We start from the raw sequence: 15,993 nt of genomic DNA, 5'->3' as shown, positions 1-15,993 counted from the left end.
ACACTTTATGAATGCTGATTCTAAGGGTATGTTCACACGCAGTGTTTTCAGACGTAATTCGGGCGTTTTACGCCTCGAATTACGCCTGAAAAAACGCCCCTAATACGCCTACAAACATCTGCCCATTGCTTTCAATGGGTTTTACGCGGTCCTGTTCCCACGAGGTGTAATTGTACACGTCGCTGTCAAAATACGGCGCAGAAAAAGACGCCCACGAGAAAGAAGTGCATGTCACTTCTTCTTCGGACGTTTTTGGAGCCATTTTTCATTGACTCCATTGAAAAACAGCTTCAATAACGTCCGTAAAATACTCCGCAAAAAACGCGAGTTGTTAAAAAAACGGCTGAAAATCAGGAGCTGTTTTTGCCTGAAAACAGCTCCGTAATTTGACGTATTTTGGTCACTGCGTGTCAACATACCCTGATACTTTGAGGGGTTCAGTTTTCAAAATGGGGTGATTTACGGGCACTTTCTAATATATAAGGTCCTCAACGCCACTTCAGAACTGAACTGGTCCCTGAAAAAGTGGCCTTTTGAAATTTTTTCACTAACATAAAGAACAATGTGGCACGAGAAAACAATCTCAGAATCGCTTGGATAGGTAAAAGCATTCCAATGTTATTACCACATAAAGTAACACGTCAGATTTGAAAAAATCGTCTGTGTCCTGAAAGAGTTAAAGGGATTAACCAACCAGGTTTTATAAAAATTTTAACTACAAATGGCATCTGAGATAATTGATGTGAGAAGTCCCCTCCCTCTATACTGTAAGGTCCTTATAGTGCGGAACGCACACAGGGAATATTTGGGGAAAAAAAAATTATAGTCTGACAAACCCAACTCCATTGTAAGCGACACCCAGTAAACCGCACACTGCCAAATCTGAAGAAAAGAATTGCAAATGTTGGGAACTAGGCTTCAACACTTCAGATTTCTGGAAAAAGCCCAACAGAAACGAAACGAGTCAGCGCTCACACGAGCACTTCTGCCACTTCATTTTAGCGATCGGTGGGGGTTTCAGTGCCCGGACCGCCACCAATCAAAACTTCTGACACGTCACTATAACATGTCAGAAGTTTGTTGAACGTTTAACTTGTAAAGTTGGCTGGTCCGGAGGGTGTAGGTGGTGAAGTCCTGATGAAAGAGAAGTCCTAATTTAGAATGAGTGCAAGTGGGAAGGGGGTTTGAGTTAAAATAGTGGTGAATACAATAATTTACAAAAAAAAAGCACTACACGTCAGTCATTCAAAAGTCGGCACAGGAAAAGAAACTTCTGAAAAAAGTGATCAGGAACGGCGATAAGCGGTGATTATGTAGCGCTGCTCATCCCTGTATCATCGGTCGGTTCCCAGGTAATGTTTATACAAATAATTATTTACAGACAGTGGAAAACTTCTATTCATGTGTATTATACAGTGATAAGTTAAATGTACCAGACATCTCTTGCTTGTACTTCGTGGCAGGTCAATAATGTACCATGATAAGTAAAAAGATGAAAATATCAAAGCCGATCAGCTGCACTGATTTCAGGACATGATCTTTTACCAGAATGAGTTTGTGGTCCCCATAGGGACCTCCAGCAATAAACACTGCAACAATACACGTTTAACCGCGTCATTCTCTGTTCCTCGACAATATGAGAACTAAAGAATTCTAAAAACTGTCATTTATGCACCACGGCGTGACTTCAGAATCACCGCTAAGGAGCTGGTGGACCGTAGCAGTTTAAAGAGCACCGCGGTCATTCACACATCCGAATAGGTTCTGCAGCCATGTTGTGGTCGGCTTATTGCTTCCGATGTAACGTAGAGAAGCTGAAGAGAAAGTCCTTTGTGCAATTCCACAGACCCCTCCATAGAAACCATAATTCCAATTTGACATGACTGAACCTGTGCTTATTAGGGTCCCTATGAGTTCATCACCTGCAGCGTCCAGACACTTGTCCGTAACATAATTATAAATGGTTGCCAACAGCATCTTTGATATTAATTGCAGGGGTGGGGCCGACGTGAGTCCAGATATATCCTCTTTCAGGTCGGGTAGGTAGTGTGGGGAATGGTGATGATCGGGACTTAAAGTATTCAGATGGGGCATGGCACACAAAGTCCAAACAGTCCATTTTTCGAGGAAGATCTTCATCTGGACCTTGAAATAAAAAAATGGTAAATCAGAGTAAAGATTAGCGACTCTATTACACCATCCAACCAGGTCATATAACAAGAATGAAGTGTTCTTTCAATGTGCCGCTCCTCTAATAAAATCCCGAGAACATTTTAAGTATAACCCATGAGCTCACAGAAATGATGACAGCAGGAGGAGAGGAGTGTGCTGGTCCTGTGGTAAGAAGTGACCTGTCCTCTAAAGGGGTTATATGAACCCCTTAATGACCGCCGATACGTCTTTTTACGGCGGTCATTAGTGGGCTTTATTCTAGAGCGCCGCCAAACTACGTCGCTGCATTAGAATAAAGTAAACAGAGCAGGGAGCCGTGAAATCTCCCTGCTCTCAGCTGCCAGAAGCAGCTGAGGGCTGGGGGCGTCCCTGCTCTGCCGGGTGAGATCGATATTAGTATCGATCTCACCCGTTTAACCCTTCAGATGCGGTGCACAATAGCGAGCACCGCATCTGAATGGTTTTGGAGAGAGGGACGGAGCTCCCTCTCATCTCACTGACACCCGGCGATAAAATCGCCGAGTGTCTGTGTCTTCTATGGCAGCCGGGGGTCTAATAAAGACCCCCAGGTCTGCCTGCAGCGAATGCCTGCTAGATCATGCCGCAGGCATGACCTAGCAGATGCCTGTCCGTTTTAAACGGACAGGCAGTAATACACTGCAATACAAAAGTATTGCAGTGTATTATAATAGCGATCGGAGGATAGTGAAGTCCCCTAGTGGGACTAGTAAAAAAGTAAAAAAAGTTTAATAAAGTTAATTTAAAAAAAAAGTGAAAAAAAAAAAATGAAAAACCCAGCTTTTCCCCTTACAAAATGCTTTACTATTAAAAAAAACTACAATAAAGCAAAAAAGTTACACATATTTGGTATCGCCGCGTCCGTAACGACCCCGACTATAAAGCTGTTACATTATTTAACCCGCACCGTGAACGTCGTAAAAAATAAAATAAAAAACAATGGAAAAATTGCTGTTTTCTGTTAATCCTGACTTAAAAAAAATGTGATAGAAAGTGATCAAAAAGTCGCATCTACTCTCAAATGGTACCAATAAAAACTGCAAGTCGTCCCGCAAAAAACAAGACCTTATACAGCTATGCCGACGCAAAAATAAAAAAGTTACAGCTCTTCGAATGTGACAATGGAAAAATCTAAAAAATGGCTTGGACATTAGGGCCCAGAATGCCAGCAGGGGGAAGGGGTTAACATCTTCTATTAAAAAAACGTAAACATGTGAATAGTGTAATTCCTTGAAGAGGATCTGTCCGCTCTCCTGTGTGGTGTAGTATAGAGGAGCTGTCAGCTCTCCTGTGTGGTGTAGTATAGAGGAGCTGTCAGCTCTCCTGTGTGGTGTAGTATAGAGGATCTGTCAGCTCTCCTGTGTGGTGTAGTATAGAGGATCTGTCAGCTCTCCTGTGTGGTGCAGTATAGAGGACCTGTCAGCTCTCCTGTGTGGTGTAGTAGAGAGGATCTGTCAGCTCTCCTGTGTGGTGTAGTATAGAGGACCTGTCAGCTCTCCTGTGTGGTGTAGTATAGAGGACCTGTCAGTTCTCCTGTGTTGTGTAGTATAGAGGAGCTGTCAGTTCTCCTGTGTGGTGTAGTATAGAGGAGCTGTCAGTTCTCCTGTGTGGTGTAGTATAGAGGAGCTGTCAGCTCTCCTGTGTGGTGTAGTATAGAGGAGCTGTCAGCTCTCCTGTGTGGTGTAGTATAGAGGATCTGTCAGCTCTCCTGTGTGGTGTAGTATAGAGGAGCTGTCAGCTCTCCTGTGTGGTGTAGTATAGAGGAGCTGTCAGCTCTCCTGTGTGGTGTAGTATAGAGGATCTGTCAGCTCTCCTGTGTGGTGTAGTATAGAGGAGCAGTCAGCTCTCCTGTGTGGTGTAGTATAGAGGATCTGTCAGCTCTCCTGTGTGTTGTAGTATAGAGGAGCTGTCAGCTCTCCTGTGTGGTGTAGTATAAAGGAGCTGTCAGCTCTCCTGTGTGGTGTAGTATAGAGGAGCTGTCAGCTCTCCTGTGTGGTGTAGTATAAAGGAGCTGTCAGCTCTCCTGTGTGGTGTAGTATAAAGGAGCTGTCAGCTCCCCTGTGTGGTGTAGTATAGAGGAGCTGTCAGCTCCCCTGTGTTGTGTGGTGTAGTATAGAGGATCTGTCAGCTCTCCTGTGTGGTGTAGTATAAAGGAGCTGTCAGCTCTCCTGTGTGGTGTAGTATAAAGGAGCTGTCAGCTCCCCTGTGTGGTGTAGTATAGAGGAGCTGTCAGCTCCCCTGTGTTGTGTGGTGTAGTATAGAGGATCTGTCAGCTCTCCTGTGTGGTGTAGTATAAAGGAGCTGTCAGCTCTCCTGTGTGGTGTAGTATAGAGGATCTGTCAGCTCTCCTGTGTGGTGTAGTATAGAGGAGCTGTCAGCTCTCCTGTGTGGTGCAGTATAGAGGAGCTGTCAGCTCTCCTGTGTGGTGTAGTATAGAGGATCTCTCAGCTCTCCTGTGCGGTGTAGTATAGGGGAGCTGTCAGCTCTCCTGTGTGGTGTAGTATAGAGGATCTGTCAGCTCTCCTGTGTGGTGTAGTATAGAGGAGCTGTCAGTTCTCCTGTGTGGTGCAGTATAGGGGAGCTGTCAGCTCTCCTGTGCGGTGTAGTATAGGGGAGCTGTCAGCTCTCCTGTGTGGTGTAGTATAGAGGAGCTGTCAGCTCTCCTGTGTGGTGCAGTATAGAGGAGCTGTCAGCTCTCCTGTGTGGTGTAGTATAGAGGATCTCTCAGCTCTCCTGTGCGGTGTAGTATAGGGGAGCTGTCAGCTCTCCTGTGTGGTGTAGTATAGAGGATCTGTCAGCTCTCCTGTGTGGTGTAGTATAGAGGAGCTGTCAGATCTCCTGTGTGGTGTAGTATAGAGGATCTGTCAGCTCTCCTGTGTGGTGTAGTATAGAGGATCTGTCAGCTCTCCTGTGTGGTGTAGTATAGAGTATCTGTCAGCTCTCCTGTGTGGTGTAGTATAGAGGATCTCTCAGCTCTCCTGTGCGGTGTAGTATAGGGGAGCTGTCAGCTCTCCTGTGTGGTGTAGTATAGAGGATCTGTCAGCTCTTCTGTGTGGTGTAGTATAGAGGATCTCTCAGCTCTCCTGTGTGGTGTAGTATAGAGGAGCTGTCAGCTCTCCTGTGTGGTGTAGTATAGAGGATCTGTCAGCTCTCCTGTGTAGTGTAGTATAAAGTTGTCGGTTCTCCTGTGTGGTGTCGTATAGAGGAGCTGTCTGCTCTCCTGTGTGGTGTCGTATAGAGGAGCTGTCAGCTCGTGTGTGTGTGTGTGTGTGTGTGTGTATTACACATCAACGGGAGATTTTCCATTTACATATCTGTAAATAATATTAACCTGATGTTTATACTGAGATGAGCGGCACCACATAGGCGCTACTTATCTCTTCCTGTAGAAGACGTCGTTCACTGATCACATTTTTTTTGGATACTCCTTTTCCAGCATCAACCACTGATTGACATGTAGTGCTCCCTCTCACTTTGAAAGATGTTCTGCAGCAGCTGCAGTCTGCCATACTGTACTATGCTACAGCACATCAAAAGAATAAGGGTGTTCCAGGTGAATAATAGACAGGAAACTCCTCATTCTCTGTGAGAAGAGGTTCTGCAGCAGGGGGTGTGTATTATATAATGTCCTCCTTACTATAAATTATGACCTTCGTGTCTTGTGATTTGTATAAATGTAACCAGCCTGCAACCTCCTGCCATGAACATGAATTGTATTATTCTTATAATCATATGTGTATATATAAAAGGCGACTACTAATACATAAATTATTAGGGTCCCCTTGAGGGGTGCAGTCATTTTATAATACAGACACTTTCGCTACTTTGTAAAACAATTTCTAAATACGCCCTTGAGACTTACCTACGATATAAGTAGCTGGGTCAAAACAGTCCTTTGGGCTGCAGACTGTAGGGATCAGCCACGTCAGGGCGGCACTCTTCTCACAATATTGATCCTGAACAAAGCCCCTGATCTGGGCATAGTATAGTTTACCGTCATCATCATCAATGACCGAAACCACGTCACCAACCTGATAATACAGACCCTGTAACAAGGAGCAAAGACATCAGGTCCTTTATGACACCTTAATGAATGTCCACTTCTGAGTGTTATTAAAGGAGTCGTATGGGATTAGAAACACATGGCTGCTATCAGTCAGAAACAGCGCCACTATTGTCCATAGGCTGTGTCTGGTATTGCAGCTCGGGCACATCCACTTGAAATACAATACCACACACGGCCCATGGATAAGAGTGGCGCTGTTTCTGGAGGAAAGGAGCCATTGTTCTTTCTCTTCAATTCTTCCTTTCAAATAAAGTGTTTTCCAAAATCTCCTATTCACTGTCCACCTGATCGAGCCACTTTGGGCGCACATCGTCTATACATTATCTTAAATCGATATGGATATTTAAAGCCTTTGTAAAACGATGTACCCCCCCCCCCCTCCCCCGAAGCCTCCTCATATTCAGAGAGCATAAAACGTACAATGTTCTGCGTTCCTGCACTTTTCCCACCTTGTCTTATTATGTTTTATTTCCAGAAGTCGGTTGATTTATCGTGAAATGTTTTCATGCTTTTTGTTGCCTTTGTGGGATGGGACCAAAACAAGTCTGTGTGACATGGAGAGGCAGTCTACTGTACAGCAAATTGCTATGATCCCTTCTGTATTTGTACCTACATGGATTTAAATGGGGGTAACATGGAGTGGAAATCAAGTAATGGACATCAAACATCACCATTTTTTCGGGTGGGGTATAGTACGGCTACAGTAACTGTATAAAGCGGTGGTATTGTGGTCATTAATGTGAAATTCATCTGGTTTGGAGCGAGGTTTCATACTGACCCTGTAGTGTAACTGGGTGCTTTATTTGTTACTTTATGGAGTATGTCCATTTGCACCAGCTCCATTCTACTGACCTCGTGCAATGTGCGTAACACAACAGAAAGAGATCACTCCATGTTGTATATAGATGTTGCCTACTCCATAGAATGACGTACCTTGTGGAAGATGGATTCCGAAGTCACGATTGTAGATACAGACTCTGGAGCTTTAATAGGCTACAAAAGTAAAAAAACAACTGAATAAAAATCACTATGACCGGAAGTAACTTTTTCCTGCTCCATGTAAATAAGGAAAAATACAATCTAAGACCAAAAAGGCAACCAACTAATATATTACACACAAATAAATGACAGAATAAGACACAACCGCACAAACCTAATAGCCATGGTTAACTCTGCTTAATAAAGTGTCGTTTATCTGTGTTGAATAATTTTATAACATATCTTTTTCTGTTATAGAGCTCCAGATAAATAATAAAATTCTAGCTGCTTGTAGCCACCACTAGGGGGAGCTCACTGCATATAGACATATACAGCTCCCCACTCAAACTCAATGATGAATATCTCTTCAGTATGTTACGAAGCTCCCCCTAGTGGTGGTTGCAGGCAGCCAGGATTTTATAACTCAAAGTGTAACACATTTTTAAAAGCTTTTGACATGTAAGGGTATGTTCACACGCAAACTCAAAAACGTCTGAAAATACGGCGCTGTTTTCAAGGGAAAACAGCTTCTGATTTTCAGACGTTTTTTAAGCCACACGCGTTTTTCGCAGCATTTTTTACGGCCGTTTTTGGAGCTGTTTTTCTAGAGTCTATGAAATACGGCTCCAAAAACGGCTGAAGAAGTGACGCGTAAAAAAACGACCCGTCGGAACAGGACGCCGTTTTTCCCATTCAAATCAATGGGCAGATGTTTGGAGGTGTTCTGCTTCTGATTTTTCGGGCATTTACGGGCCGAAAATAGGCCGTGTGAACATGCCCTAATAGTGACAAATTAGAAGTTTTGATCGGTGAGATCTGAGCCCCACCAATCACTGAAATGAAGCAGCAGAAGTTTCTAAACGGCTTTCCTTGGCACGGTGTACAGGCCGAGGCCGTACACCACGCGCTCATATACTAGACAGGTCCTATATTAAATGTACTTACGTTTTTTAGTTTAAATATATGTCGCCTCCCTTTTCCCTTGGTTGAAACCTTCTTTTCAACAGCTGGAGCAGACTTGTATTTTGTGTTCCTCAGCCTGGCCGATCGTCTATGGATTTCCTGCTTGGACTGCGGGTGAATAGAAGAGAGGCATAAGAAAGGTTCTTCCCTTATAGGAGTCATAGGTGCACAGAAACAGGACAGGGAGCCACACCGTCTCCTCCGAACGACTAATAAAGCCCATAGAGGAGCCAGAACAAATACTTAATAGATACCATACGTGGAACGCCATTTCACCACTGCAGGACTGACATGTCCGGGTGCCAATTACAGTAAAGTTCAGCACTGGCAGGCAGCGGGTTGTTGGCAGGCAGCGGCTAATAATGGGGTTATCACTTTATAGCACTATTCAGTCATGTGGGCCTCAGAACTCAAACCAACAAAGTATCAATACATGTATATCAGTATAAACCCTATGCAATAATGTCGATCCTGGCATGGAGCCTACACGTATATATGTGCATATCCGATTTCAATTTGGGCATGAGATTCACTGGAATACTTTGCACCATAAAATTATGACCCGCATATTGCCGGTCAAGTACCCACTGCCTGCCTTGAACCTACCGCAGAGGATCACTCAGTAAGTATACATGTGTGTTAACACCCAATAGGCTGTCCCATGGGAGCCCGATTATAAGAATTTTACTGTAATGGGTGCGATTGTGTCCAGCAAGGGTTCTTATAGATTATCTAAAGTGACATGTCCCACAAAGCCATAGAAAGTGTTCAGATCTCCTTTCCCTCTGCCGGTCTGTAGATCTATATGGGATGGTAATACAGACGTTGCCGGTTAGATCATTGATAAGATCACTCATACCTTACCTGCTTACCGCTGCCTCCATTACTCTGCTGGGCAGTGGAAGTGCTGGCGAAACTTGTCGCACTATAGGTGCTGCTGGTCACGGCTCCGCCAGTGTAAGTGCCACCCCCAGTGCTGGTTTTCCCAGTGCAGCTGTTGCAGAGAATCTCCCCCTGACTTCCTTTCTTCCACATGGACGAGGACGTGGTCTTGCACATGCTGCATGTTGGTTTTAGTCCAAGAGGCATCTACAGTGATGGAGCAATAAACCAATAAAGTCCGATGCAAAAACGACATACACATAGTAGAATATACCACTGCAGAACCTATGAGCATTTCTCTCTTACAGCACGCACCCTCCCCCCTTAGTGTATTGTGCTAGTGGTGGTACTTCAGGTTGAGTACATTCAGCCACAGGTATAAGTTCTCCCTGCTATACAACAGACTGATTCTCAATATAACACAGACTTGTTTTAGGTATGCATGAAAAAAAGCACAACGAACCATGTCACTTCAGGACGTAAAACAATCAAGACAAGGGGGAAAATTTGCAGGAAACTTAGAGTAGACATAGTGAGGATCAGTTGTAAGACCCGGAGCAATGTGGTAAATAGAAAGGATTGGGAGAGCAGTGATATGCTATGCTACCTACAGGTATATATATAGGACGTGTGGATTCATATATAGTCCCAGTGATATCTTTAATACAACAAAGCCATGGAGAGTGGTGATTGAAGTGCCTGTCTATAAACCCAGAAGGTGAACTCGAAGAATCATGTCCCCAAACTTTGACAAATCGTCAATGTTCCTGAGAAAACCAACGAACGTTAAAAAGGGATTGTCTCATGGGGACAACCCCTTTGCTTTTGCCTGAAAGGGATTTATGGACATCATAGGGAGGGGTCCCCTGACCAGGGGAACACCATATAACAGTTTATGTATAGATATCATGTAAAAGTTTAAATTCCCTTTTCCTGCCCAATCTGATACTGGGCATAGAGGGACGCAGGTAACACGTCGTATAGCTGTCGAGGCCACTGTACGATGCCTTAGAAGTTTGGTGTAGGAATCTAATTAAATAAATTAGGACCCGTGTTACAAGGTTCTTTGGGCGTTGTGTTGTTGCCTCAGCAACTGTTTCACCCAGCGGGTTTCCTCATCTGATGTCAGATTGGGCAGCAGAATAGTTATAGTGATCCTGAGTTACAAACTATATTAGAGTCCAGAGCTGCATTCATAATTCTGCTGGTAACTATTAAAAAAGAATCAGCAGGCTATCGGGCAGACACACCCCTAACCGATTGGCTGAGCTACTATAATGCAGGGCACAGTTAAGGTCCATTTACATGGGCCAATGATCGGGCAAACGAGCATTCATATGAACGCTCGTTCCGGACTATTGCCCTGTAACCAGGGCAACGATCAGCTGATGAACAAGCAAACACTCATTCATCGGCTGATGGTATCGTTTATGCAGCACATCTCCCTGTGTACACAGATTTGCTGCCGACATGATGGATATAGATGAGGACGAGCGATCGTAATAAGGAATGTTCGTCCCCATACATTACTAATCATAGCTCCTTGTGAAATAAGTAAACGAGCGCCGATCAACTAGCTGTCTCGTTGCTCGTTTTTGCAGCCCACATTGGCCGATGTAAAAGGACCCTTAGTTTCTCATACATTCAATTACTGTACAGTACTTGGTGTAAAGAAAGCCCTTCCCAGAATGCAAATCAATATCAATCTGGCAGGGAATGCTGGGAGATTTCAGCACTGAATCCTGCAGAATTTTGAATGCTGCTCATGTATACAGGAAGTCACGAAGGAGGAGTACAAGATAAGTAAGGTAATGTATGTACACAGTGACTCCACCAGCAGAATAGTGAGTGCAGCTCTGGAGTATAATACAGGATGTAACTCAGGATCAGTACAGGATAAGTAATGTATGTACACAGTGACTCCACCAGCAGAATAGTGAGTGCAGCTCTGGAGTATAATACAGGATGTAACTCAGGATCAGTACAGGATAAGTAATGTAATGTATGTACACAGTGACTCCACCAGCAGAATAGTGAGTGCAGCTCTGGAGTATAATACAGGATGTAACTCAGGATCAGTACAGGATAAGTAATGTAATGTATGTACACAGTGACTCCACCAGCAGAATAGTGAGTGCAGCTCTGGAGTATAATACAGGATGTAACTCAGGATCAGTACAGGATAAGTAATGTAATGTATGTACACAGTGATTCAACTTTTTATGTCGATTTCTTCTATATGGTAAATGTAAAATCATGTTCAATGCTGGCCACAAGGTCATGGTCAAGTCGCAACAGCCTGTTCCAGTGGGTGGGTTGCCGCAGCCGCCATGTAGCTAATGCCTAACAATAGTAAGCGACCTCTTTATACCATCAGCCCAGGCCAGGGATGCGGAGACCATGCTGCAGCCTCTGCTTTTTAGTCACATTTCATCAGCCTCCTCTAGTGACCCTTTATTTACAAATTTTATTACACAGTCTGCCAATCAGTGTCTGTAGCTAGTGATAAGAACTACACGACCCAGCATGCCTCAGCTGTGACTTGCAGCAGTACACAGAAGATGGACAGACCTCAGTAATCCCCGGCGGTCGGTCACGGAATCCTCCCAGGCCACCTACGTTGTAAACTGGAGACAGGCAACGCTGTAAACACAGCACAGCTTCCGTGATCGGAACACCCTGAAGACACATCCGGGTCACAGAGCCCCTCGTAAGCTGATTCGTCCGGATAGCAATGACGTATACACTGACAGCCAGTAATCGTACAGAATAGAAAGTAAGAACTAGATACGTCATTTTTATGCGACAGTACATAAACTATTTATTTAAAGGGACCGCTCTCCTTCAAAGAGTAGAAAGAGAAATACCCTCCCTAAAGCAGGCTCTTAGCGGAGAGAGTGATGTAAAGAATTTGCAGGGTAGTGTGTGTGCCATATCTACTCATACTTGCCGCCAACAGTCCCGAATTTGCCAGGACTTGTCCCGGCAACTGCTACATTCAATTGTATCCGCGTCCCTAGGACACATTACAATTGAATACTATGGCAGAGCAGGAAACTATCCGCTAACTGCTCTGCCATTCACTGCTCCTGAAGCGCGGGAATCCTCGGCCAAAGCGTTGTCGATGTCCTGGTCGTGGATTCCGCTAATAGACGGAGCCCCTGACTTCACTGTCCATATAAGGGCAGTGACGTCAGGGCATGGTACCTCCTGCAGCGGAATCCCTGGCCAGAGCATTGCTGATGCTCTGCTTCGGATTCCGCTCATAGACGGAGCCCCTGACTATTGTCAGGAGCAGAGCTGGAGTCCCATGCAGAGTGCCAGTAGTGCTCTGTCCGGGACTCCTGCTCTGGGATTGCCTCTAACATCACATTCGTCACTGTCTATGGACAGTGACGTCAGGGGCACATCCAGCAGAGGAGTTCCTGGCCAAAACGTGGCATCTACAGGGGAGCTATGTGGCATCATCTACAGGGGAGCTATGTGGCATCATCTACAGGGGAGCTGTGTGGCATCAAGTACATGGGGACGGTGTGGCACTATCTACAGGGGGCTGTGTGCCTCTATCTACGGGGGGGGGGCTGTGTGGCTCCATCTACAGGGGGCTGTGTGACACCATCTACAGGGGGCTGTGTGGCACCAGCTACAGGGGGCTGTGTGGCACCAGCTACAGGGGGTCTGTGTGGCACCATCTACAGGGGGTCTGTGTGGCACCATCTACAGGGGGTCTGTGTGGCACCATCTACAGGGGGTCTGTGTGGCACCATCTACAGGGGGCTGTGTGGCACCAGCTACAGGGGGCTGTGTGGCACCAGCTACAGGGGGCTGTGTAGCACCATCTACAGGGGGCTGTGTGGCACCATCTACAGGGGGTCTGTGTGACACCAGCTACAGGGGGCTGTGTGGCACCAGCTACAGGGGGCTGTGTGGTACTATCTACAAGTGCACTGTGGCACTATCTACAGGGGGCACTGTGGAATTATCTACAGGAAGCAGTGCGTGGCAATAACTACAAGGGGCATTGTGGAGCACCATCTATAACGGGGCACTGAGTGTGGCACTATCTACGCTGGTTTTTACACTACCAGTAGTGGTCAGCACATATCGCCTAGCCCTAATGATAAAGTGAGACATCACCTGCCTGTATACAACTGGTAAACCAGAGACAGATACTGGCTACCAAAATAGTTGTCAGCCAAACTAGTGCAGAAATTTTTGTTCGTTTATTTATATGCAGAAATTCTGGAAAGCCACGCCCATCCGATAAGCCACACCCACCAAAGGACACCACACCCTAAGGCCTCATGCACACGACCGTAGCCATGTGCACAGATGTGATTTTCGGGCCGGCCGGGGGCGTTGAGTCATTATTTGCTATGAGCCTGGACCGCAGAACACGTCCGTAATAAGACTTGCCCGTTCTTTCTGCGGTCCGGGCTCCTGGGCCATGCAACCACGGAAAACCACGGTCGTGTGCATGGCCCCAGAGGAATGAACGGGGCCGCAATTCTCCCGTGGACTTTAGAGGGAATTGCGGCCGCAAAAGCACGTTCGTGTGCATGGGGCCTTAGTGTCCCTGGAAAAAATGTTCAAATGTTGGCAACTAAAACACGGCGCACTCTGCGACACCGCCAGCAGGGTTGAAGGTGTATTCACTAGCTGAGAACTAAGGCGATCACAGCTTCTTTTTAAACAGTGCCACTTGCGACATATCAAAACTGGTCGAGTAGTTGCCCCTGGCAACTAACCAGGTCACATTTTTGTGTGACTGGTTGCAATGGGCAACTGCTCAACTTTTCGTTTGCACCAGTTTTGATAAATCTTCCCCCTGTGTTGGGAATTGCATTCCAGGCTCATTTAAGTTTTGGGAAAAAATAAACCTAGGGTTGCCACCCAGCCAGTATACACATCAAGAAACCAAAAGTTTTTCCCCAACAATAATAGCTGGTGAATAAGTAATTGCAGTCAATGTTATAAAAGAAAAAAGATCACTCATATTTTAAACCCCCTGCCGCTCCAGCATTGACGTTACGATGGTAACAGCCGGTTCTGCAACAATGAAGTCACATACATAATTCACGCGACTGCTGCAGATAATCGAGGCCCGTGATGCACAGGGACGACAGGAGCATTGGTGCTGGACCCGCAGGGGAATTTAAAAGGTGAGTAATCTTTTATTTAGTCTGGACTGAGGTCTGATCAGGGGTCTGCAGTCACAGGTGGCATCATTTATTTATTTCTGTTACTTAAGTAGCACCAACCTATATTGCCGGGCTGTTCGCAGCACTATCTACAGATGGCACTTTGTGGGGCACTATCTAAAGATAGCACTGCTTGTGGCACTATTTACAGGGAGAACTGTGAGTGGCACTGCCTACAGAGGGCACAGTGTGTGGCACTGCCTACAGGGGGCACTGTTTGTGACACCACCTACAGAGGGAACTGTGTGTGGCACTTATTTGTATGGGGGCACAGCCTATGGCATTGTGTGTGTGTGTGTGTGTTATATTCAGTGGACACAAATGTGTATGGCCAGCTTTACCAAAAAGGGCACATTGAGACTGCACGTGCAAAACCACACCCACTCTGTAACCCGGGTTAACCTGTCCAGTATTTTTAGTTGAGAAAGTTTTTCCTGTGAAGTACTGACTACTCTAAGGCTATATGCACAAAATCCAAAACGTCTGAAAATACAGAGCTGTTTTAAAGGGAAAACAGCTCCTGATTTTCAGACGTTTTTTTAAGCCACTCGCGCTTTTTACGGCTGTTTTTGGAGCTGTTTTTCTATAGAGTCAATGAAAAACAGCTCCAAAAACGGCTCGAGAAGTGACATGCACTTCTATTTTCCGGGCTTTTTTTACGCGGCCGTTTTTCAAAACAGCCGTGTAAAAAAATAGCCCGTCGGGACAGAACACCATTTTTTCCATTGAAATCAATGGGCAGATGTTTGGAGGTGCTAGTAGCAGCTCCTAGGGAAGGCCTTTTAAATAAATTGTCCCATCCTAGGCAACCCCTTCTCCAAATGATATTTACTGAAACCCCTGTCGATCAGCTGTTATTATCGGGGAAATAAATTTATGGTATAGACTTCGAATACGCCAAACACGTCTGATTATCTATTAGGCTGGATTCACACGACCATGTTACGTCCGTAATGGATGGACGTATTTCGGCCTGAAGTCCCGGACCGAACTCTAGGAGTCCCTGCCTCTCTGTGGAACTACTGTCCCGTACTGAAAACATGATTACAGTATGGGACAGTTGTCCTGCAGAGAGGCAGGGACTCCTAGCATCGTACATCACTATGATGCTAGGAGCCCGGCTCCCTGCACTGTGTTCGGTCCGGGACTTGCGGCCAAAATACGTCCATTCATTACGGACGTTAATGTGTTCGTGTGAACCCAGCCTTTCACTAAACCTGCCGCCACAAAGAGGAGCAGAAGGGGAGAGCTTCCCACACTGTTCACAGGGACCTTGTTCTCCAGATAATGGGGGATCCAGGGGCAGGACCCCCACCTATCAGACATTAATTGCATATATATTCAAATGCTATGCCATAGAAAAGATTGCCACCACGTTTTGGGGTATGAATCTTAAACACAAGATACTAGGGAGAGAAGCCTTCTGGATATACAGACTCAAAACCAGAGTTCCAAAGGGTCTTAACCTCAAAAAAGAATTAATGTTTCATTATTAGATACAAATCAGCACTTGTCATTCAATGGCCCTCGGTTGACAATAAGAATATTCTGAACTAAACTTAAAAAATCAGTCATCGTATAGATTTATGCATCTAAGGCACCTTTTTAGTCAGGGGGGGGGGGTAATCTCTAATCTCTGAGATCATTGAACGCAAAATACTGCTTTAAAAACACAAGGTAAAATAACAAATTGCAGTAATATATTGAATGCCA

General features: G+C 45.4%; 1 protein-coding gene across 2 annotated transcripts; it reads right to left on the bottom strand.

Moving 5' to 3' along the window:
- Positions 1-1,388: 1,388 nt before the first annotated feature.
- GATAD1 (GATA zinc finger domain containing 1) lies at positions 1,389-11,779 on the bottom strand. Of its 2 annotated transcripts, none has more exons than XM_075827695.1 (6): positions 11,651-11,779; positions 9,062-9,286; positions 8,180-8,305; positions 7,190-7,249; positions 6,053-6,236; positions 1,389-2,145 (listed from the first exon to the last, which is right to left on the bottom strand). In XM_075827695.1, exons 1-6 carry the CDS (start codon positions 11,768-11,770, stop codon positions 1,955-1,957), a joined length of 906 nt encoding a protein of 301 aa, XP_075683810.1. In that variant the 5' UTR covers positions 11,771-11,779; the 3' UTR covers positions 1,389-1,954. The 2 variants fall into 2 exon arrangements, with proteins under 2 accessions (XP_075683810.1, XP_075683811.1); XM_075827696.1 differs by having other exon boundaries at positions 11,699-11,766.
- Positions 11,780-15,993: the final 4,214 nt, after the last annotated feature.

The sequence above is a fragment of the Rhinoderma darwinii genome, chromosome 5 (genome assembly GCF_050947455.1).
Source record: "Rhinoderma darwinii isolate aRhiDar2 chromosome 5, aRhiDar2.hap1, whole genome shotgun sequence".
Taxonomy (NCBI): Eukaryota; Metazoa; Chordata; class Amphibia; order Anura; family Rhinodermatidae; genus Rhinoderma; species Rhinoderma darwinii.
This window is presented reverse-complemented; position numbering and strand designations above follow the sequence as displayed.

Bases quoted from the DNA above. Each gene is read 5' to 3' on its own strand.
- GATAD1 (XM_075827695.1), bottom strand. From the start codon at position 11,770: ATGTGTCTTCAGGGTGTTCCGATCACGGAAGCTGTGCTGTGTTTACAG. The intron at 9,287-11,650 runs GTCTGTCCATCT...CCATCACTGTAG, and splicing joins GACCGCCGGGGATTACTGAG to ATGCCTCTTGGACTAAAACC. The intron at 6,237-7,189 runs GTACGTCATTCT...TCCTTGTTACAG, and splicing joins CGGAATCCATCTTCCACAAG to GGTCTGTATTATCAGGTTGG.